The following is a 24621-nucleotide window of genomic DNA, read 5'->3' on the forward strand; positions in this document are numbered from 1 at the left end:
ATAATAGTTTTGTTGTGTATATCTGTGCTGGTTGTGGTATTTTACAGTGGCTGCCTCCATTTTCTCTTTTCATTTTATCCCTGAAAACAGAGTGCTGCCCACGGAGCTGAATATATTTAGTGCACAGTGTGTGAAAAAAGGCAGAGTTGTGCACCCTTACTTGTTTGGGCTGAGGTTTTAGAAAAGCAAGAAATCTAAGGCAGTGTGGGCATTGCTGCCCATTTCTAAAATATAGTTGAGAAAGCAACACGCCCTCTTCTGGCAACATTCCCTCTTTCACGACTCTTATCTAAAACGCCAGACACTGGGGGATTCACGTGAGGACATACATGTTTGCTCCCAACCAATCAAGCACAGATCTTGCTATTCTGCCCTTTAACCAGCTTCTGAGTAGGTGGGTACCAGCAGCGTGGACATGGCTGATAGTGAATTTTGTTTATGAGCATACTGTAGCCTTCAGTTTACTTTTTAAACCAGCATTTATACTACACACCTACTCATTATACAGCAACATAGAACACTTTCATAGGAAGGTAAGCAGTGGTTTCTTTATGTTTAGAAATCTACAGTTACATTTAAACGTAAGATACACTGAATCGCTTTTTCTTAAATATGCTGAAGTTCATATATATTCATAAACAAGCATATATATTCACTGTATATTATTTAATCTGTTAAATAGGGTAGTTATATTCAGTTCGCTTTTTTGGTAAAGTCTAAAGCCCACATTGATCTTTATTGTCTTATTGAAGTTGTTTGTAACTCCTCAAAACCTAATTTTTGGGATCTTAAATGTGATGTTATTTTTGGAGATATTACAAACTTCAAAATCAGGAGTATTAGAAACATTGAGAAATTTTATAAAAGTCTGGGCTGTAACAAACCTGATTTCTAAACACACTGTCAATTATCAAGTATTTTTGTCAGTTAATGTTTTTATAAGGGAATGCAAAATATGTTTTATTGTCCATATTTTGTAAAAACAAATTTTAGACATCATTTATTTAATTTGACTTACTTTCAAAAAAACAGAGACTGTCCAGTCTCCACCATGTATAAACATGCAATATACAGTAAAATATTTTTTAAATCAAAAAAGTTCAATAGACTTAGTCAGTTCTTAGACCAAATTAACAAGCAAGTAGCCACTAATTCACAGAATGACTGATGTCTATCAACTTTCCAGTGGTCACATGGACGCATTCCCAGTCACAGATCCGTACCACAAATGACCATGGCAGAATCGAGAGACCATGGTATGTTTGTTCACTCAAATGCAAAATTACTAACAAAAAGCTCTGAAAACTGCCGAAATAGCTCAGTTGGGAGTATGTTAGACTGAAGATCTAAAGGTCCCTGGTTCAATCCCTGTTTTGGGGCAGTGGTGGCCTTGCAGTTAAGGAAGCGGCCCTGTAAGCGGCCCTTCTTGCTGGTTCAAATCCCGATCCGCCAAGGTGCCACTGAGGTGCCACTGAGCAAAGCACCGTCCACCGTACGGGGCAGTGGTGGCCTAGTGGTTAAGGAAGCGGACCCGTAATCAGAAGGTTGCCGGTTCGAATCCCGATCCGCCAAGGTACCACTGAGGTGCCACCGAGTAAAGCACCGTCCCCACACACTGCTCCCCGGGCACCTGTCATGGCTGCCCACTGCTCACTCAGGGTGATGGGTGTGCACTGTGTGCTGTGCTGCTGTGTATCACGTGTGACAATCACTTCACTTTCACACACTGCTCCCCGGGCGCCTGTCATGGCTGCCCACTGCTCACTCAGGGTGATGGGTTAAATGCAGAGGACGAATTTCACTGTGTGCACCATGTGCTGTGCTACTGTGTATCACATGTGACCATCACTTCACTTTAATTGTATTGAAAATGTGCACTCTGCAATTGTATCTGAAAATGTGCACTCTGCAAAATATAGCAACTTTGAATTTACATGAATACTGATTTAACACAAAAACTGTACAGCGTGCCAACATTTCAGAGCTGCAAATGAGCATGTGCAGTAGCTTCAGCAAAGTAATAAGTAAAAGTATTAAATTATTTAACATTTTTTATGACATCTTAGCATTTTGCTCAAATATTAAACCAACCAAAATAACCAACTTAAAATAAAAATGTGTCTTTTAATTGTGAATTTTTTTTTTCTTTTTCAAGTTGCCGAATTCTTTAAGGACTTTAAGGAGCAGATTATTGCCCGTGCACAGCAAGCTAGGCCAATAGCAAGTGCTGTTGTCTCACAGCATCTTATAAATGAAGAAGAGGCACAAGAAGTCTACTCTGCCCCTGCCCCACAGGAGGTCATGCGGAGGCTGTTTGAGGCTTTGGAAACATCGTCTTCACAAAAGAAAGGCTCTTTTTACCTGATACTAAGATTGCACGAACCTGAACTAATTGATGAACTAGGTAGGTCTAGCTTTGGATATGTGTGCCTTCATGGTCACACATTTATCAGCATTGTTTTTATATTAATATTATATATTAAACTTAGAATGAATATACACTACCAGTCAAAGGGTGAGACGCACCTACTCATTTTACATTATTTTTTACATTATAGAACAGAACAAATAAAGCTGAAGACACAGGACTGCGAAACAAAAACACACATAAGGTGTAATTAACAACCAAAAAAACAAGGCAAAATGTTGAACAGTTGAGTCTCTCCAAGTCGGGGAGCTTTTGCTGTGATGGCAGCATCTCATGATGATGACAGATTCATCAAACATATTTCACATTTTCCTGCTTATAAAAACACTAAATATGCTTTTTTGAATTGGATTCTTCAAAATGGCTCCATCATAGTCTCCATAACCTCCACAGAGTTGGTGTGTCCAAACGTTTGACTGGTAACTTATATGATAGAAAACTTTATAATTGATAATTTGTCTCTGTTATCAGAAAACAAACGACAAAACACAAAATGTACCCAGACTGAAGCATTCTCAAACTTGTTTGATGAGGCACCAAAAAAGTCAAAGAGAGAGTCTCTAAAGCGTAGAAGACAAGAGACAATGGAAGCAATTGAAAAAATTGAAAAGCTCTGGGAAGGCACCAAACACGAGAGGAGCGAGACTGATTACATGAGGGACAAGATTCATCAGCAAAACGAGGAGATTACCAAAATGAAAAGACAGAAACAGGAGTATGAAAGCACAATTGAGAAAATGAGAGCACAAATTGAACAATTCAGCACAAGATTAGTGCAAAATGCAGAAGAAATGAAAAAGGAAAGCAATCTGGTTGAGCAAATGAGCACTGATCTCAAAAAGGAGAAAGATATTTTAGATCGCAGACATGACAAGATTAATTGTGAAAAGCAAGAACTGGAATTAATAAGGTATGAGTCAATACGAGCCCAGGAAGACATCAAGAGAAGTCATGAGAGTGCCAAACGTGAGAGGGATGCAATGGAAAAGGTGAAGAAGGACATCCAAAAACAAATACATGAAATAGAAAGAGGAAAAGAAGAGTGTAAACAGGTAGAACACAGACTGGAAGAGATGAAGTTTGAGATCCAGGCTGAGAGAGTGGACCTAGAAAAAAAGCGGGAGGACATATTGAGACAAAAGGAACACTTTGAACAAATTAAAAATGAAATAAACAAGGTCAGAGAAGAGATGGAGAGAAGTTTGAATGAGGCCACAAAGGAGGAAAAAGAACAAAGATCACTCATCCAGCAAGAAAAAGAGGAACTGTTGAACATTCAAGCTGACCTGAAAAAGGCAAAGGAGGATTCAGAAAAATTTAAAGAAGAGTCTAGTCTGGAGAGAGATCAATTAAACCAACTAAAATCTGAGTTACAGATGGAAAAAGAAATCATTGAGAAAAGAAAACTGGAGATAGATAGAAAAGAAACAGAGTTAGAGAAGGCCAGACGTGAAATTGAAATGACTCAGGAAGATTTGGCAAGGAATAAAGAAGAAATGCAGCAAGAAAAAGAAAAGCTTGAACAGCTAGAGAATGACCTCCAAAAGGCAAAGGATGATATTGAAACAGAGAGAGAGGAGACAAAAAATGAAAGAGAGAGGCTGGAGAAATTCAAGTTCCAACTGAAAGAAGAAAACAATTTTGCTATGAGAAAAGCAGAAGAAGCCAAAAGAAATTATGACGAGCTTTGCCAGTTGAGACATGAACTCGAACGAGAGAAAGTGGAAATCCAGAACAATGCAAAAAAAGAAAAGAAAGAAATAGATGTCATAAGAGCAGCCCTGGAACAACGAATGAAAGACACAGATCAGAAAGTTGCCGAAGCATCAAGGTCCAAACATGAGGCAGAACAAATGAAAGAGGACTTGAAGAAAGCAGAACATCTGATAGAGAAACAGTGGGATGAGGTAATTAACGCAAAAGAGGAGATTGAGACAAGAAGGTTTGTGGCAGTAAAAGAGGTGATGGAACAACAAATGCAACTTCAAAGGGAGCAAGAAAAGCTTGAGTGCATGAAAACTGAAGTGGAAAAAATGAAAACAGAGATGGAGATGATGGACAGAGAGCTCCTGCAGAAGAGGACATTCGAGCAGATCAAGCATGAGATAGTAATGGTTGAACAAATGAAAGCTGAGGAGCAGAAAGAGAGAGAAGAGCTGGATATAAGAAAGACTGAATCAGCAAGAGAACAAGATGAACTGGAGCGAATCCAGATGGAAACATTGAGAGCCACCGACGAGCTAGATAAGAGAAGGTATGAGACAATAAGAGAAGGACTTCAGCATCAAGCCAAACAGCAAAAAGATATAGATGAGATAGAAAGAACAAGAACACAAACCATGCAAGAAAAAGAAATCATACAACAAAACATGGAGGAGTTGATCCCAGAAAGAGAACCAGTTAAATGTGATATGAAAAAACAGATGGACGAAATAAGCCACAAACTTAAAGAAATTAAACAAGAAGAGAACAAAATCATTGAAATGAGGGCAGAGATTATGCTAGAGAAAGATCATCTTGAAAGGATGAGAGAGGAAAACCAAAGAGCAAAGGAACCTTATGAGAAGATGAAAGTAGAAATAAACAGAGTAAGAGAAGAGATGGAGCTACTTTGGGATGAGGTGGAAAGGGAGGAGAGAGAAGAGAGGAAGAAATTACAGGCCGAGAGGGAAGAAATGAATAAGAAAGTAGAAGAAATGCAGACAGAGATGCATGCCATTCAAGTACTGAAGGATCACTTGAAGAAGCAGAAAGATGACACCGAGACCAAGATGGAACAGATTAAAAAAGAAATTGAAAGTCTGGAAAAAGTGAAAGCTGATATTGAAAGACAGAAGGAAGACATTGAGAAGACAAAGGTGCAGACCAAGAGGGAAAGAGATGAGCTGGAGAGAATGAGGGCTGATATTCTGAGACAGAATGAGGAAATTGAAAACAGAATGCAAAAAGTTCAGCTGGAGATGAATGATATGAAACATCTGAGGGATGAAATTCAAAGTCAAAGAGAGGAACTGGAGGACAGAATGCAGAAGGCAAAACGAGAGATGGGAGAGATGGAGATCTTAAGAGCTGAGATGGACAGGAAAAAGAAGGACCTAGAACATCGAGTAAGAAGAACAATGAGAATGAAGAGTCAAATGGAAAACATGAAGGCTGAGTTGGACAAGGCAAGAGATGAAATCCATAAAAAAGAAAAAAGTGACTGGGAAAAGTATGAGATGGAAACGTTTAAGAGTGACCATCTGAAAGCCAGAGAAGAGTTTGAGAATAGACTAGATGAGACAGACCAAGTCAATGATGAGATTCTAAGACTCATTTTTGAAGTTGAGGCAATCAGAGACATGGTGTGGAGAACTAAGGTCAGTATGCTAGATAGGTTGGAAGCAAGCAACATTGAGACTGTTGACAAAGATCTGGTGAATGCCGAACTACAGAGGCTAATTCAAGAAATTGAGCACATAAGAGAACTACTAAGAAGAATGAAACATGAAATGGAGCAAACTAAAGAGCATATTGCAAGAGAGAAGGATGACTTGAAACTTGTGAAGATGGACATTCATCGTAAGAGGAAAGAACTGGAACAGAAGGTCGAGACCATCCTGAAGGAGAAAGATGAATTAGAACTTATGAAGCTGAAGATACACCAACAAAAACATGATCTAGAACAAAGGATAAATGACTTTGAGAGGGATAAGAGAGAGACTGATCTGATGAAAGATGGTATTTGCAAAGTCTCAGAAAAAATTGAACAAGACAAGGAACAAATTATGAGAACAAAAGAGAAGATTCACTTGGATTTGGAGGAACTCAAGAAAGAAAAGGTATTTAACTATTTCCCCTTTTTACATTACAGCTCAGAAAGTTGTTGTGATCAAATATAGTAAGGTTAGCAACATGGCCTCACACTTCCAAGGTTGTGAGTTCACATCCCGGCTCGGACCTTGTGTTTGCATGGAGTTTGCATACTCTCCCAGTGTCAGGTCAGGTATCCTACAGGTTCTCTGGTTTCCTCCCACGGTCTAAAGGCATGTGCACTAGGTAGATTAGGAAAGTGAATGAGTGAGTGAGTAAATGTGTCATGTTTGAGATGTAAATTAAGCAAAGCTTATGCTAATGTTTGTCTTGAACTAAAACTTCACTGGGAATCACAGAAAAAAATGTGAATTAAAATAGTCGTCTGCTATGTACCAAAAAGACCAACTCATGTGACAAGTGATGCACACACAAACCAGAAAAACAGAGGACACAACTACATACACATAAGGGTCTCATTTCTGCTTCAGACACATTGATCTGGCCATTCATATGATAAAAGAAAACATATTTCATCAGACCAGTATACCTTCTTCCATTGTGATGCATTGTGTGTTCTGACAGCTTCTCTGTAAAAATTAATTAGTTGAATCACTGCCAGTCAATGTTATTATCAATGTTATTTTCCACTTTAACAGGCACTGGGGTCATACTATTATTGCTGATTTAAAGTATGGTCACATTTACCCAGTTGGAGTTGTGAAAAAAATGTAATAAAACAATAATAATAATATCATGAATTGTAATTACATGTTAAACTTTTCAATCAAACAAGGTCATTGTACAAAACATGAAACTTGAGATGAAGCCAAGTCTGGAAGACTCTGGAATTGGAGGAGAGCTTGAAAAAGAAGATGTTGAGGACTCATCAATAAATCCAATACTGACGATAAAGGTGGAAACTGCAATGGAAAAGGCAAGCAACGAAGCAGCTGACGTGCAAAAAGAAATGAAACACATTGAAAACAACGGGGAGGAAACCAACAGGATAAAACAGCAGGTGGAAAAGATTAAAAAAGAAATCCTAGAAGAAAAACGTCTGCTTGAATATGACAAGAATGTTCTGGAAATGCAAAGAATTGAGCTACAAAATGGAAGGGATGTTCATGACAGAGATGTAAAAAAGTGGATGCAGTACGTAGAGGTCATGAATGTTGAAATCCTTAAAGAAAAACAAGAAAATGAGAAAAACAAGCAAAGGCTTCAATGGGAAAAGATGGAACTTCTAAACTATGAGTCAGAGATTAAAAGAAAATCTGAGTACTTTAATCATGAAACCAAAAGGAAAAAAGTAGAAGTTCAGAAAATGGTTGAGCTTTTTCAAAACGAAAAGAATGAATTTGAGAATAGAATCAAAAATGAGAAAAAAGACCTTGAAGAAAACCAAAAAGTAATTGAACTAAAATGTAAAGCCTTGGAAAGGATGAGTGAGGATGCTGAGAAGACCATGGAAGATATCAGGACAAGGGAGAGAAGAGAGAGAGAAAGACTTAAGCATGAAAATGACACACTGGACAAAAGGATGGAAGATGTACAACACATGGAAATGGAAGTAGAGATGAAAAGAAAAGAACTTGTGCAAACGATGGAACAAAGCAAGAAAGCTGAACAGAATATGGAGGAAATAAAAAAGGAGAGAAAGGATGTCGAAGATATGAAATCCAATCTGCATGAACAAAAACGTGAAACTGAAGTTCAGATGGAGATTTTGAAGAAAGAGAAGAATGAAATGTTAGATTTGAGGGAAAAAATACAAAGGGAGATAGAAAAAAGTAAGCGAGATATCAGGGAGATGGAAATTGTGAAAGGTGAACTTGAGAGAAAAAGAAAGGAATTTGAACAAATTATGAGAAGAAACATCAGAAAACATGATGAGATGGAGCAAGTCAAAGCCGAAATGAATAGAGAAAAAGAAGAACTAGATAAAATGGTGGCTTTCACACAACAGGAGAAGCAAATGATAGAACATATGAAATGTGTTGTGTATGAAAACAAAAAAGAAATAGAGTTCATAAAGCAAAATATAATTACAGAGCAGGACATGGTTAAAAGGATGAAAGCTGAGACACATAAAAAGGCTGAGAACCTAGACAAGCTTATGGAGGAAATTCAGAGTGAGAAAACTGCCGTTCAAGCAATGGCTGAAAAACTTCAGAAAGAAAAGGAAGAAGCTGACAATGAGTTTCAAAAGCAAAAACAAGAATTGGAAAAAGAACGGAAAGAGATGACATCCACAGATGAAAAGCAAAATGAAGAGATGGCTGTGACAATAAGGAGCCTGAAAGAAGAAACAGAGATCCTTAAATCAGAAAAGGAAATGCTCAATGAAAAAATTCAAAAGCTGAAACGGGAAATGGCGGAGATGGATATATTGAAAGCTGAGATGGAAAGAGAGAGAAAGCAGCTTGATCAAACAATGAGAAAAAACACAAGAAAGTTCAAAGAAATGGAGGACACAATCCTGAGAGAAAAACAAGAAATGGAAATAAAAATGCAAGAAGCTCAACAGGCAAATCAAGACATGGCGCAAATGAGAGCAAGAATAGAAAAAGAGATGAGTGAACTAGAACTTGCAAGGCATCAAATAAATAACAAGATGGATTCAGTAGAAAAAAACAAAGCTGAGTTGGAACTTAGAGCTGAGAAGCTACAGAAGATGACTGATGACATTACAAGAGAGAAGGAAGTAGTTCACCAAATGGCAGACAAGCTTCAACTTGAAAAGAAACAGACTGAGTTGGAAATACAACAGATAAGACAGGAAATTGAGATTGAGACAAACCTTCTGAAGAATGACAGGAAAGAGCTGGAAAAGGCTTTGGAGAAAGTCAGAGAAAGTAAAGAAGAAATTATCAAGATGTCCTACAAAACAAAAGAGGAAAGGGATGAATTAGAAAAGATGAAAGGTGCACTGATGTGTGAAAGGGATGTAAATATAGCAAGGACTGCAGATTTGAACAAAGCAATAGAAGAAGTGAGATGTAAACAAGAAGAAATAAATCATCAAAGAACAGAACTGGAGGAGAAGACACAAAACATAAAGAAAGAAATGAGAGAAATAGAAATCATGAAATCTGAAATGGAAAGTGAGAGAAAGCAGCTAGAGCACACAGTCAGAAGAAACACCAGAATACATGATGAGATGGAGCGGACAAAGGCTGAAATCCAGAAAGAAAAACAAGAGGTAGAAAGAGTAAAAGCAGAAACACAGCAGCAGAAGACAATGTTGGAACAAATGAAAACTGCTCTTCAGACAGAAAAAGATGAACTTCAGTTGATCAAACAAAATATGGCTCAAGATCAGGACACAGCTAAAAAGATGAGAGCACAGATACAGTCAAGAGCTGAGAAGTTGGAGAAGATTATGGAGGATATCAAGCAGGAGAAAAATGAAATTGAAGAAATTGTTCAGACAAGTAAAAAAAAAAGCAAGATATTGAGAATGAAAATCATTCTCTCCAAACAGAAAAGAAAGGATTTCCAGAATCAGATAACTTCATCAGAAAATGTACTTAATTTAAGATGGCAACAAATCAGAAAGAAGGAACACACCATGGAAAACACTAAATCAGAAATACTAAGAGAACAGGAACAAATCTGTCAGGAAAAGAAGGAAATAGAGCTAAAAATAACTGAGCTGCAGCTACTGCAAGCAGAAATGCAAAAGCAAAGAAAAGATCTTGAGAATGCTGAGGATGACAAAACTATGGTGGAGAGTGAGAAGAATGTGAGACTTCACAGAGAGGACATGGAGGAAATCCAACGTCTGAAGTTAGAAGTAGAAAGTCAGAAAGATGAGCCGATGAAGATTAAGTCTGATGTACTGACAGATGAAGAGGAAACCAAAACAAAGGCTGATTTGGAGGCTGTGAATAAAGAGATGGATAAATTAAGACATATAAAGGAAGAAATACAGAAGGAGAGGAGAGAAAGAGAAGAGATGGAAATCATGAAAGCTGAGATGGAAAGTGAAAGAAAGGAACTTGAGCGCGCTGTACGAAAAAACACAAGAAAGGTTGAAGAGCTGGAACAAACTAAAAGTGAATTTCAGGGAAGAAGAGAAGAATTTGATAGAGAAATGGAAAAGAAAAATCGGGACATGGAACAACAGAGAAGGACGTTAGAAAGAGACATGACTGAACTGGAGCAGGCAAGACGTCACATAAAGACAGAGAAAGATCTCATACAGGCAAGAAGAGCTGAGATGGAGACTAGAACTGAAAACCTACAGAAGATAACTGAGGACACAAAGAGGGACAAGCAAATGGTCGTAGACATGGTAGAACAACTTCAGCAGGAAAAGACACAGGCTCAGATGGAAATCCAAAGACTACAACAAGAAATAGAAGACAAAACAAATATGCTCAAGAGAACCAAATCAGAAAAGGTTGTAGAACAAGATCAAGAAGGACCAGAAGAAACTGACAGGATGTATGATGAAATGAAAAGAGAGAGAGATGAGCTGGAGAAGATGAAATCTGATGTACAGAAGGAGAGAGGTGAAGTGGAGATAATAAAAGCTGAAGCCAAGTCAGAGCCTAATTCAGTGAATAAGGAGATGGGTACATTGAAATCTTTAAAGGAGGAAATACAGAAGGAGAGAAGTGATATGGAGGAAAACATAAAAAGGATGAAGAGAGAAAGAGAAGAGATGGAAATCATGAAAGCTGAGATGGAAAGTGAAAGGAAGGAACTTGAGCGCGCTGTACGAAAAAACACAAGAAAGGTTGAAGAGTTGGAACGAACCCAGACCGAAATACAAAGACAGAAAGAAAAAATGAAGCAATTAAAGGAAGTGATGCTCAAGATGAAATATGAGATGGAGCAAAGTAAATTAGATGCGAACAGGGAGAAACAAGAACTAGAACAAGCAATGTCTCTGATAAGCAATGAGAAAGAACAAATGAAGAAGGAACAAGCTGAGATGCAGATCATGGCTGAGAACATGCAAAAGGTTAAAGATGAAGTTGTGAAGGACAAACAAAGACTAGAAAAAATGACTGAACAGCTTCAATTTGAAAAGAACCTTTCAGAACTCCAAATCAAAAAGCAAGAACAAGAAATTGAGAATAAAACTAATTTGCTTTATAAAGAGAGAGAGGATCTGGAGAGAACTGTTCAGGAAATATTAGAAAGAAAACATGAAACTGAAAGGATGTACAATGAAACAAAGAATGAACGAGAAGAAGTGGCAAAAATCAAATCTGAGGTGATAAAACAAGCTGAAGAAACCAAAGGCAACAGTGAAAAGCTGCAGTCCGAGATGAGTGAGGCTATCCATATGAAGGAGGAGATAAAGAGGCAGCAAGAAGGAATGAAGAAAAGGATGCAAAAGATGAAGTGGGATATTGGCGAGAGCAGCGATGTAAATTTACAGCACCAGACAGATGATCAACAATTGAAGATGGAGGAAATTATGCATGCAAAAGAAAGACTGAAATGTCAATTAATGAGAGAGAAAGAAGAGACTGGTCTGGTGACCGAAGAGCTGAAGTACATTAAACTTCTAGAGAGAGATGAACAGAAGGAAAATGAACAACGACATAGATGTGTCAAAGACTTAGAAAAACAGCAAGAGGAAATAATGACTTACAAAAACGTGATAGACAAAGAAAAGAAAGAGTTAGAAAAACAAAGGTCAGATCTCTCCAAACAACTAGAGGACTTTAAAGTCAATAAAGAACAGGTCCAAGATCAAATCAACCAAAATGAGATTGTTAATGTGGATTTACAAAAACAGAGACATGAAATTCAGAACATGAAAGACATCCTTCAGAAAGACAAGGATGATTTAAATCAAATGAAAGTTGAGCTAAAACAACAAGAGATTGACTTGGAAACATCCAAAGAAGACATACAAAAGCAGAGGGATGACATCAAGAACATGCAATACAACCTTCAAAAAGAGAAAGATCACCTGGCTCAGAAGAAGGATGAAGTTGATCAACAAAACAAAATGGTGGATGAATTGATTGAAAGGTACAATAAAGAGAAAGATCAGCTGGAACTGTCTAAATCAAAAATTGCTGAGGAAAAATCAAAAGTTGAAAAAATGATGGAGGACACTTTCCTGTCAGAGAAAGAAGAGCTTGAAAGAAAAAAGAAAGACTTAGAAAAACAGCAAGAGGAAATAATGACTTACAAAAACGTGATTGACAAAGACAAGAAAGAGTTAGAGCAAAAGAGGTCAGATTTCTCCAAGCAAGTCAAGGAATTTGAGCTCCACAAAGAACGGGTCCAAGATCAAATCAACCAAAATGAGATTGTTAATTTGGATTTACAAAAACAGAGACATGAACTTCAGAACATAAAAGACATCCTTCATAAAGAAAAGGATGATTTAAATAAAATGAAAGTTGAGCTAAAACAACAAGAGAATGACTTGGAAACATCCAAAGAAGACATACAAAAGCAGAGGGATGACATCAAGAACATGCAATACAACCTTCAAAAAGAGAAAGATCACCTGGCTGAGAAGAAGGATGAGGTTGATCGACAAAAGAAAATGGTGGATGATTTGATTAAAGGGTACATAGAAGAGAAAGATAAGCTGGAACTGTCTAAATCAAAAATTGCTGAGGAAAAATCAAAGCATAAGAAAATGATGGAGGACACTTTCCTGTCAGAGAAAGAAAAGCTTGAAAGAAAAAAGAAAGACTTAGAAAAACAGCAAGAGGAAATAATGACTTACAAAAACGTGATAGACAAAGACCAGAAAGAGTTAGAGCAAAAGACGTCAGATCTCTCCAAGCAAGTCAAGGAATTTGAGCTCCACAAAGAACGGGTCCAAGATCAAATCAACCAAACTGAGATTGTTAATGTGGATTTACAAAAACAGAGACATGAAATTCAGAACATGAAAGAAGTCCATCAGAAAGAAAAGATTGATTTAAATCAAATGAAAGTTGAGCTAAAACAACAAGAGAAGGACTTGGAAACATCCAAAGAGGATCTACAAAAGCAGAGGGATGACATCAAGAACATGCAATACAGCAATCAAAAAGAGAAAGATCACCTGGCTCAGAAGAAGGATGAGGTTGATCAACAAAAGAAAATGGTGGATGATTTGATTAAAAGGTACATAGAGGAGAAAGATCAGCTGGAACTGTCTAAATCAGAAATTGCTGAGGAAAAATCAAAGCATAAGAAAATGATGGAGGACACTTTCCTGTCAGAGAAAGAAGAGCTTGAAAGAAAAAAGAAAGAGTTAGAAAAACAGCAAGAGGAAATAATGGCTTTCAAAAACTTGATGGACCAAGACAAGAAAGAGTTAGAGCAAAAGAGGTCAGATCTCTCTAAGCAAGTCAAGGAATTTGAGCTCCACAAAGAACGGGTCCAAGATCAAATCGACCAAACTGAGATTGTTAATGTGGATTTACAAAAACAGAGACATGAACTTCAGAACATGAAAGACATCCTTCAGAAAGAAAAGGATGATTTAAATCAAATGAAAGTTGAGCTAAAACAACAAGAGAATGACTTGGAAACTTCCAAAGATGATCTACAAATGCAGAGGGATGACATGAAGAACATGCATTACAACCTTCAAAAAGAGAAAGATCACTTGGCTCAGGAGAAGGATGAGGTCGATCAACAAAACAAAATGGTGGATGATTTGATTGAAAGGTACAATAAGGAGAAAGATCAGCTGGAACTGTCTAAATCAAAAATTGCTGAGGAAAAATCAAAAGTTGAGAAGATGATGGAGGACACTTTCCTCTCAGAGAAAGAAGAGCTTGAAAGAAAAAAGAAAGACTTAGAGAAACAGCAAAAGGAAATAATGACTTGCAAAAACTTGATGGACAAAGACAAGAAAGAGTTAGAAAAACAGAGATCAGATCTCTCCAAACAACTGGATGAAATTGAACTCAACAAGAATTGGGTCCAACAACTAGAGAAATCCAAAATGGATCTTCAAAAACAGAGAAATGAAGCAGACAACATACAATACAGCATTCAGAAAGAGAAGATCCACCTGACTCAGAAGAAGGCGGAAATAGATGAAAAACAGAAACAGGTTGATGATTTGATTAAAATGTACAAGAAAGAGAAAGATCAGCTGGAACTGTCTAGATCAGAAATTGCTGAGGAAAAATCAAAGCATCAGAAAATGATGGAGGACACTTTCCTATCAGAGAAAGAAGAGCTTGAAAGAAAAAAGAAAGACTTAGAAAAACAGCAAGAGGAAATAATGGCTTACAAAAACGTGATTGACAAAGACAAGAAAGAGTTAGAGCAAAAGAGGTCAGATTTCTCCAAGCAAGTCAAGGAATTTGAGCTCCACAAAGAACGGGTCCAAGATCAAATTGACCAAACTGAGATTGTTAATGTGGATTTACAAAAACAGAGACATGAACTTCAGAACATGAAAGACATCCTTCAGAAAGAAAAGGATGATTTAAATCAAATGAAAGTTGAGCTAAAACAACAAGAGAATGACTTGGAAACATCCAAAGATGATCTACAAAAGCAGAGGGATGACATCAAGAACATGCAATACAGCAATCAAAAAGAGAAAGATCACCTGGCTCAGAAGAAGGATGAGGTTGATCAACAAAAGAAAATGGTGGATGATTTGATTAAAAGGTACATAGAGGAGAAAGATCAGCTGGAACTGTCTAAATCAGAAATTGCTGAGGAAAAATCAAAGCATAAGAAAATGATGGAGGACACTTTCCTGTCAGAGAAAGAAGAGCTTGAAAGAAAAAAGAAAGAGTTAGAAAAACAGCAAGAGGAAATAATGGCTTTCAAAAACTTGATGGACCAAGACAAGAAAGAGTTAGAGCAAAAGAGGTCAGATCTCTCTAAGCAAGTCAAGGAATTTGAGCTCCACAAAGAACGGGTCCAAGATCAAATCGACCAAACTGAGATTGTTAATGTGGATTTACAAAAACAGAGACATGAACTTCAGAACATGAAAGACATCCTTCAGAAAGAAAAGGATGATTTAAATCAAATGAAAGTTGAGCTAAAACAACAAGAGAATGACTTGGAAACTTCCAAAGATGATCTACAAATGCAGAGGGATGACATGAAGAACATGCATTACAACCTTCAAAAAGAGAAAGATCACTTGGCTCAGGAGAAGGATGAGGTCGATCAACAAAACAAAATGGTGGATGATTTGATTGAAAGGTACAATAAAGAGAAAGATCAGCTGGAACTGTCTAAATCAAAAATTGCTGAGGAAAAATCAAAAGTTGAGAAGATGATGGAGGACACTTTCCTCTCAGAGAAAGAAGAGCTTGAAAGAAAAAAGAAAGACTTAGAGAAACAGCAAAAGGAAATAATGACTTGCAAAAACTTGATGGACAAAGACAAGAAAGAGTTAGAAAAACAGAGATCAGATCTCTCCAAACAACTGGATGAAATTGAACTCAACAAGAATTGGGTCCAACAACTAGAGAAATCCAAAATGGATCTTCAAAAACAGAGAAATGAAGCAGACAACATACAATACAGCATTCAGAAAGAGAAGATCCACCTGACTCAGAAGAAGGCGGAAATAGATGAAAAACAGAAACAGGTTGATGATTTGATTAAAATGTACAAGAAAGAGAAAGATCAGCTGGAACTGTCTAGATCAGAAATTGCTGAGGAAAAATCAAAGCATCAGAAAATGATGGAGGACACTTTCCTATCAGAGAAAGAAGAGCTTGAAAGAAAAAAGAAAGACTTAGAAAAACAGCAAGAGGAAATAATGGCTTACAAAAACGTGATTGACAAAGACAAGAAAGAGTTAGAGCAAAAGAGGTCAGATCTCTCTAAGCAAGTCAAGGAATTTGAGCTCCACAAAGAACGGGTCCAAGATCAAATCAACCAAAATGAGATTGTTAATGTGGATTTACAAAAACAGAGACATGAAATTCAGAACATGAAAGACATCCTTCAGAAAGAAAAGGATGATTTAAATAAAATGAATGTTGAGCTAAAACAACAAGAGAAGGACTTGGAAACATCCAAAGATGATCTACAAAAGCAGAGGGATGACATGAAGAACATGCATTACAACCTTCAAAAAGAGAAAGATCACCTGGCTCAGAAGAAGGATGAGGTTGATCAACAAAAGAAAATGGTGGATGATTTGATTGAAAGGTACAATAAAGAGAAAGATCAGCTGGAACTGTCTAAATCAAAAATTGCTGAGGAAAAATCAAAAGTAGAAAAAATGATGGAGGACACTTTCCTGTCAGAGAAAGAAGAGCTTGAAAGAAAAAAGAAAGACTTAGAAAAGCAGCAAAAGGAAATAATGACTTACAAAAACGTGATTGACAAAGACAAGAAAGAGTTAGAGCAAAAGAGGTCAGATTTCTCCAAGCAAGTCAAGGAATTTGAGCTCCACAAAGAACGGGTCCAAGATCAAATCAACCAAAATGAGATTGTTAATGTGGATTTACAAAAACAGAGACATGAAATTCAGAACATGAAAGACATCCTTCAGAAAGAAAAGGATGATTTAAATAAAATGAAAGTTGAGCAAAAACAACAAAAGAATGACTTGGAAACATCCAAAGATGATCTACAAAAGCAGAGGGATGACATCAAGAACATGCAATACAGCAATCAAAAAGAGAAAGATCACCTGGCTCAGAAGAAGGATGAGGTTGATCAACAAAAGAAAATGGTGGATGATTTGATTAAAAGGTACATAGAGGAGAAAGATCAGCTGGAACTGTCTAAATCAGAAATTGCTGAGGAAAAATCAAAGCATAAGAAAATGATAGAGGACACTTTCCTGTCAGAGAAAGAAGAGCTTGAAAGAAAAAAGAAAGACTTAGAAAAACAGCAAGAGGAAATAATGGCTTTCAAAAACTTGATGGACCAAGACAAGAAAGAGTTAGAGCAAAAGAGGTCAGATCTCTCTAAGCAAGTCAAGGAATTTGAGCTCCACAAAGAACGGGTCCAAGATCAAATTGACCAAACTGAGATTGTTAATGTGGAATTACAAAAACAGAGACATGAACTTCAGAACATGAAAGACATCCTTCAGAAAGAAAAGGATGATTTAAATCAAATGAAAGTTGAGCTAAAACAACAAGAGAATGACTTGGAAACATCCAAAGATGATCTACAAAAGCAGAGGGATGACATGAAGAACATGCAATACAACCTTCAAAAAGAGAAAGATCACTTGGCTCAGGAGAAGGATGAGGTCGATCAACAAAAGAAAATGGTGGATGATTTGATTGAAAGGTACAATAAAGAGAAAGATCAGCTGGAACTGTCTAAATCAAAAATTGCTGAGGAAAAATCAAACGTTGAAAAGATGATGGAGGACACTTTCCTCTCAGAGAAAGAAGAGCTTGAAAGAAAAAAGAAAGACTTAGAGAAACAGCAAAAGGAAATAATGACTTGCAAAAACTTGATGGACCAAGACAAGAAAGAGTTAGAGCAAAAGAGGTCAGATCTCTCTAAGCAAGTCAAGGAATTTGAGCTCCACAAAGAACGGGTCCAAGATCAAATCAACCAAAATGAGATTGTTAATTTGGATTTACAAAAACAGAGACATGAAATTCAGAACATGAAAGACATCCTTCAGAAAGAAAAGGATGATTTAAATAAAATGAAAGTTGAGCAAAAACAACAAGAGAATGACTTGGAAACATCCAAAGAGGATCTACAAAAGCAGAGGGATGACATCAAGAACATGCAATACAGCAATCAAAAAGAGAAAGATCACCTGGCTCAGAAGAAGGATGAGGTTGATCAACAAAAGAAAATGGTGGATGATTTGATTAAAAGGTACATAGAGGAGAAAGATCAGCTGGAACTGTCTAAATCAGAAATTGCTGAGGAAAAATCAAAGCATAAGAAAATGATGGAGGACACTTTCCTGTCAGAGAAAGAAGAGCTTGAAAGAAAAAAGAAAGAGTTAGAAAAACAGCAAGAGGAAATAATGGCTTTCAAAAACTTGATGGACCAAGACAAGAAAGAGTTAGAGCAAAAGAGGTCAGATCTCTCTAAGCAAGTCAAGGAATTTGAGCTCCACGAAGAACGGGTCCAAGATCAAATCGACCAAACTGAGATTGTTAATGTGGATTTACAAAAACAGAGACATGAACTTCAGAACATGAAAGACATCCTTCAGAAAGAAAAGGATGATTTAAATCAAATGAAAGTTGAGCTAAAACAACAAGAGAATGACTTGGAAACTTCCAAAGATGATCTACAAATGCAGAGGGATGACATGAAGAACATGCAATACAACCTTCAAAAAGAGAAAGATCACCTGGCTCAGAAGAAGGATGAGGTTGATCAACAAAACAAAATGGTGGATGATTTGATTGAAAGGTACGATAAAGAGAAAGATCAGCTGGAACTGTCTAAATCAAAAATTGCTGAGGAAAAATCAAAAGTTGAAAAGATGATGGAGGACACTTTCCTCTCAGAGAAAGAAGAGCTTGAAAGAAAAAAGAAAGACTTAGAGAAACAGCAAAAGGAAATAATGACTTGCAAAAACTTGATGGACAAAGACAAGAAAGAGTTAGAAAAACAGAGATCAGATCTCTCCAAACAACTGGATGAAATTGAACTCAACAAGAATTGGGTCCAACAACTAGAGAAATCCAAAATGGATCTTCAAAAACAGAGAAATGAAGCAGACAACATACAATACAGCATTCAGAAAGAGAAGATCCACCTGACTCAGAAGAAGGCGGAAATAGATGAAAAACAGAAACAGGTTGATGATTTGATTAAAATGTACAAGAAAGAGAAAGATCAGCTGGAACTGTCTAGATCAGAAATTGCTGAGGAAAAATCAAAGCATCAGAAAATGATGGAGGACACTTTCCTATCAGAGAAAGAAGAGCTTGAAAGAAAAAAGAAAGACTTAGAAAAACAGCAAGAGGAAATAATGGCTTACAAAAACGTGATTGACAAAGACAAGAAAGAGTTAGAGCAAAAGAGGTCAGATTTCTCTAAGCAAGTCAAGGAATTTGAGCTCCACAAAGAACGGGTCCAAGATCAAATCAACCAAAATGAGATTGTTAATGTGGATTTACAAAAACAGAGACATGAAATTCAGAACATGAAAGACATCCTTCAGAAAGAAAAGGATGATTTAAATAAAATGAAAGTTGAGCTAAAACAACAAGAGAATGACTTGGAAACATCCAAAGATGATCTACAAAAGCAGAGGGATGACATCAAGAACATGCAATACAGCAATCAAAAAGAGAAAGATCACCTGGCTCAGAAGAAGGATGAGGTTGATCAACAAAAGAAAATGGTGGATGATTTGATTAAAAGGTACATAGAGGAGAAAGATCAGCTGGAACTGTCTAAATCAGAAATTGCTGAGGAAAAATCAAAGCATAAGAAAATGATGGAGGACACTTTCCTGTCAGAGAAAGAAGAGCTTGAAAGAAAAAAGAAAGAGTTAGAAAAACAGCAAGAGGAAATAATGGCTTTCAAAAACTTGATGGACCAAGACAAGAAAGAGTTAGAGCAAAAGAGGTCAGATCTCTCTAAGCAAGTCAAGGAATTTGAGCTCCACAAAGAACGGGTCCAAGATCAAATCGACCAAACTGAGATTGTTAATGTGGATTTACAAAAACAGAGACATGAACTTCAGAACATGAAAGACATCCTTCAGAAAGAAAAGGATGATTTAAATCAAATGAAAGTTGAGCTAAAACAACAAGAGAATGACTTGGAAACTTCCAAAGATGATCTACAAATGCAGAGGGATGACATGAAGAACATGCAATACAACCTTCAAAAAGAGAAAGATCACCTGGCTCAGAAGAAGGATGAGGTTGATCAACAAAACAAAATGGTGGATGATTTGATTGAAAGGTACAATAAAGAGAAAGATCAGCTGGAACTGTCTAAATCAAAAATTGCTGAGGAAAAATCAAAAGTTGAAAAGATGATGGAGGACACTTTCCTCTCAGAGAAAGAAGAGCTTGAAAGAAAAAAGAAAGACTTAGAGAAACAGCAAAAGGAAATAATGACTTGCAAAAACTTGATGGACAAAGACAAGAAAGAGTTAGAAAAACAGAGATCAGATCTCTCCAAACAACTGGATGAAATTGAACTCAACAAGAATTGGGTCCAACAACTAGAGAAATCCAAAATGGATCTTCAAAAACAGAGAAATGAAGCAGACAACATACAATACAGCATTCAGAAAGAGAAGATCCACCTGACTCAGAAGAAGGCGGAAATAGATGAAAAACAGAAACAGGTTGATGATTTGATTAAAATGTACAAGAAAGAGAAAGATCAGCTGGAACTGTCTAGATCAGAAATTGCTGAGGAAAAATCAAAGCATCAGAAAATGATGGAGGACACTTTCCTATCAGAGAAAGAAGAGCTTGAAAGAAAAAAGAAAGACTTAGAAAAACAGCAAGAGGAAATAATGGCTTACAAAAACGTGATTGACAAAGACAAGAAAGAGTTAGAGCAAAAGAGGTCAGATCTCTCTAAGCAAGTCAAGGAATTTGAGCTCCACAAAGAACGGGTCCAAGATCAAATCAACCAAAATGAGATTGTTAATGTGGATTTACAAAAACAGAGACATGAAATTCAGAACATGAAAGACATCCTTCAGAAAGAAAAGGATGATTTAAATAAAATGAATGTTGAGCTAAAACAACAAGAGAAGGACTTGGAAACATCCAAAGATGATCTACAAAAGCAGAGGGATGACATGAAGAACATGCATTACAACCTTCAAAAAGAGAAAGATCACCTGGCTCAGAAGAAGGATGAGGTTGATCAACAAAAGAAAATGGTGGATGATTTGATTGAAAGGTACAATAAAGAGAAAGATCAGCTGGAACTGTCTAAATCAAAAATTGCTGAGGAAAAATCAAAAGTAGAAAAAATGATGGAGGACACTTTCCTGTCAGAGAAAGAAGAGCTTGAAAGAAAAAAGAAAGACTTAGAAAAGCAGCAAAAGGAAATAATGACTTACAAAAACGTGATTGACAAAGACAAGAAAGAGTTAGAGCAAAAGAGGTCAGATTTCTCCAAGCAAGTCAAGGAATTTGAGCTCCACAAAGAACGGGTCCAAGATCAAATTGACCAAACTGAGATTGTTAATGTGGATTTACAAAAACAGAGACATGAACTTCAGAACATGAAAGACATCCTTCAGAAAGAAAAGGATGATTTAAATCAAATGAAAGTTGAGCTAAAACAACAAGAGAATGACTTGGAAACATCCAAAGATGATCTACAAATGCAGAGGGATGACATGAAGAACATGCAATACAACCTTCAAAAAGAGAAAGATCACCTGGCTCAGAAGAAGGATGAGGTTGATCAACAAAAGAAAATGGTGGATGATTTGATTAAAAGGTACATAGAGGAGAAAGATCAGCTGGAACTGTCTAAATCAGAAATTGCTGAGGAAAAATCAAAGCATAAGAAAATGATGGAGGACACTTTCCTGTCAGAGAAAGAAGAGCTTGAAAGAAAAAAGAAAGAGTTAGAAAAACAGCAAGAGGAAATAATGGCTTTCAAAAACTTGATGGACCAAGACAAGAAAGAGTTAGAGCAAAAGAGGTCAGATCTCTCTAAGCAAGTCAAGGAATTTGAGCTCCACAAAGAACGGGTCCAAGATCAAATCGACCAAACTGAGATTGTTAATGTGGATTTACAAAAACAGAGACATGAACTTCAGAACATGAAAGACATCCTTCAGAAAGAAAAGGATGATTTAAATCAAATGAAAGTTGAGCTAAAACAACAAGAGAATGACTTGGAAACTTCCAAAGATGATCTACAAATGCAGAGGGATGACATGAAGAACATGCAATACAACCTTCAAAAAGAGAAAGATCACCTGGCTCAGAAGAAGGATGAGGTTGATCAACAAAACAAAATGGTGGATGATTTGATTGAAAGGTACAATAAAGAGAAAGATCAGCTGGAACTGTCTAAATCAAAAATTGCTGAGGAAAAATCAAAAGTTGAGAAGATGATGGAGGACACTTTCCTCTCAGAGAAAGAAGAGCTTGAAAGAAAAAAGAAAGACTTAGAGAAACAGCAAAAGGAAATAATGACTTGCAAAAACTTGATGGACAAAGACAAGAAAGAGTTAGAAAAACAGAGATCAGATCTCTCCAAACAACTGGATGAAATTGAACTCAACAAGAATTGGGTCCAACAACTAGAGAAATCCAAAATGGATCTTCAAAAACAGAGAAATGAAGCAGACAACATACAATACAGCATTCAGAAAGAGAAGATCCACCTGACTCAGAAGAAGGCGGAAATAGATGAAAAACAGAAACAGGTTGATGATTTGATTAAAATGTACAAGAAAGAGAAAGATCAGCTGGAACTGTCTAGATCAGAAATTGCTGAGGAAAAATCAAAGCATCAGAAAATGATGGAGGACACTTTCCTATCAGAGAAAGAAGAGCTTGAAAGAAAAAAGAAAGACTTAGAAAAACAGCAAGAGGAAATAATGGCTTACAAAAACGTGATTGACAAAGACAAGAAAGAGTTAGAGCAAAAGAGGTCAGATCTCTCTAAGCAAGTCAAGGAATTTGAGCTCCACAAAGAACGGGTCCAAGATCAAATCAACCAAAATGAGATTGTTCATGTGGATTTACAAAAACAGAGACATGAAATTCAGAACATGAAAGACATCCTTCAGAAAGAAAAGGATGATTTAAATAAAATGAATGTTGAGCTAAAACAACAAGAGAAGGACTTGGAAACATCCAAAGATGATCTACAAAAGCAGAGGGATGACATGAAGAACATGCATTACAACCTTCAAAAAGAGAAAGATCACCTGGCTCAGAAGAAGGATGAGGTTGATCAACAAAAGAAAATGGTGGATGATTTGATTGAAAGGTACAATAAAGAGAAAGATCAGCTGGAACTGTCTAAATCAAAAATTGCTGAGGAAAAATCAAAAGTAGAAAAAATGATGGAGGACACTTTCCTGTCAGAGAAAGAAGAGCTTGAAAGAAAAAAGAAAGACTTAGAAAAGCAGCAAAAGGAAATAATGACTTACAAAAACGTGATTGACAAAGACAAGAAAGAGTTAGAGCAAAAGAGGTCAGATCTCTCTAAGCAAGTCAAGGAATTTGAGCTCCACAAAGAACGGGTCCAAGATCAAATCAACCAAAATGAGATTGTTAATGTGGATTTACAAAAACAGAGACATGAAATTCAGAACATGAAAGACATCCTTCAGAAAGAAAAGGATGATTTAAATAAAATGAAAGTTGAGCTAAAACAACAAGAGAATGACTTGGAAACATCCAAAGAAGATCTACAAAAGCAGAGGGATGACATCAAGAACATGCAATACAGCATTCAAAAAGAGAAAGATCACCTGGCTCAGAAGAAGGATGAGGTTGATCAACAAAAGAAAATGGTGGATGATTTGATTAAAGGTACAATAGAGGAGAAAGATCAGCTGGAACTGTCTAAATCAGAAATTGCTGAGGAAAAATCAAAGCATAAGAAAATGATGGAGGACACTTTCCTGTCAGAGAAAGAAGAGCTTGAAAGAAAAAAGAAAGACTTAGAAAAACAGCAAGAGGAAATAATGGCTTTCAAAAACTTGATGGACCAAGACAAGAAAGAGTTAGAGCAAAAGAGGTCAGATCTCTCTAAGCAAGTCAAGGAATTTGAGCTCCACAAAGAACGGGTCCAAGATCAAATTGACCAAACTGAGATTGTTAATGTGGATTTACAAAAACAGAGACATGAACTTCAGAACATGAAAGACATCCTTCAGAAAGAAAAGGATGATTTAAATCAAATGAAAGTTGAGCTAAAACAACAAGAGAATGACTTGGAAACATCCAAAGATGATCTACAAATGCAGAGGGATGACATGAAGAACATGCAATACAACCTTCAAAAAGAGAAAGATCACCTGGCTCAGAGAAGGATGAGGTCGATCAACAAAAGAAAATGGTGGATGATTTGATTGAAAGGTACAATAAAGAGAAAGATCAGCTGGAACTGTCTAAATCAAAAATTGCTGAGGAAAAATCAAAAGTTGAAAAGATGATGGAGGACACTTTCCTGTCAGAGAAAGAAGAGCTTGAAAGAAAAAAGAAAGACTTAGAAAAGCAGCAAAAGGAAATAATGACTTACAAAAACTTGATGGACCAAGACAAGAAAGAGTTAGAGCAAAAGAGGTCAGATCTCTCTAAGCAAGTCAAGGAATTTGAGCTCCACAAAGAACGGGTCCAAGATCAAATCGACCAAACTGAGATTGTTAATGTGGATTTACAAAAACAGAGACATGAAATTCAGAACATGAAAGACATCCTTCAGAAAGAAAAGGATGATTTAAATCAAATGAAAGTTGAGCTAAAACAACAAGAGAATGACTTGGAAACATCCAAAGAAGATCTACAAAAGCAGAGGGATGACATCAAGAACATGCAATACAG

General features: G+C 36.7%; 1 protein-coding gene across 1 annotated transcript; it reads left to right on the forward strand.

Annotated features, from left to right (window-relative positions):
* The first annotated feature begins 373 nt into the window (after window positions 1–373).
* On the forward strand, window positions 374–23926 carry LOC114770579 (extracellular matrix-binding protein ebh). The gene is made up of 8 exons (XM_028964616.1): window positions 374–394; window positions 1187–1256; window positions 2156–2404; window positions 2900–6249; window positions 7017–8049; window positions 8275–12200; window positions 13107–23607; window positions 23919–23926. Exons 2-8 carry the CDS (start codon window positions 1235–1237, stop codon window positions 23924–23926), a joined length of 19089 nt encoding a protein of 6362 aa, XP_028820449.1. The 5' UTR covers window positions 374–394; window positions 1187–1234.
* Window positions 23927–24621: the final 695 nt, after the last annotated feature.

The sequence above is a fragment of the Denticeps clupeoides genome, chromosome 20, assembly GCF_900700375.1.
Source record: "Denticeps clupeoides chromosome 20, fDenClu1.1, whole genome shotgun sequence".
Taxonomy (NCBI): domain Eukaryota; kingdom Metazoa; phylum Chordata; class Actinopteri; order Clupeiformes; family Denticipitidae; genus Denticeps; species Denticeps clupeoides.

Excerpts from the sequence above, each read along its gene's own strand:
- LOC114770579 (XM_028964616.1), top strand. The coding sequence starts at position 1,235 with ATGGCAGAATCGAGAGACCATG. Across the intron at positions 1,257-2,155 it reads GGCAGAATCGAGAGACCATG|TTGCCGAATTCTTTAAGGAC; the intron begins GTATGTTTGTTC and ends TTCTTTTTCAAG. Across the intron at positions 8,050-8,274 it reads GGAGATGGAAATTGTGAAAG|AGCAGGACATGGTTAAAAGG; the intron begins GTGAACTTGAGA and ends ATATAATTACAG.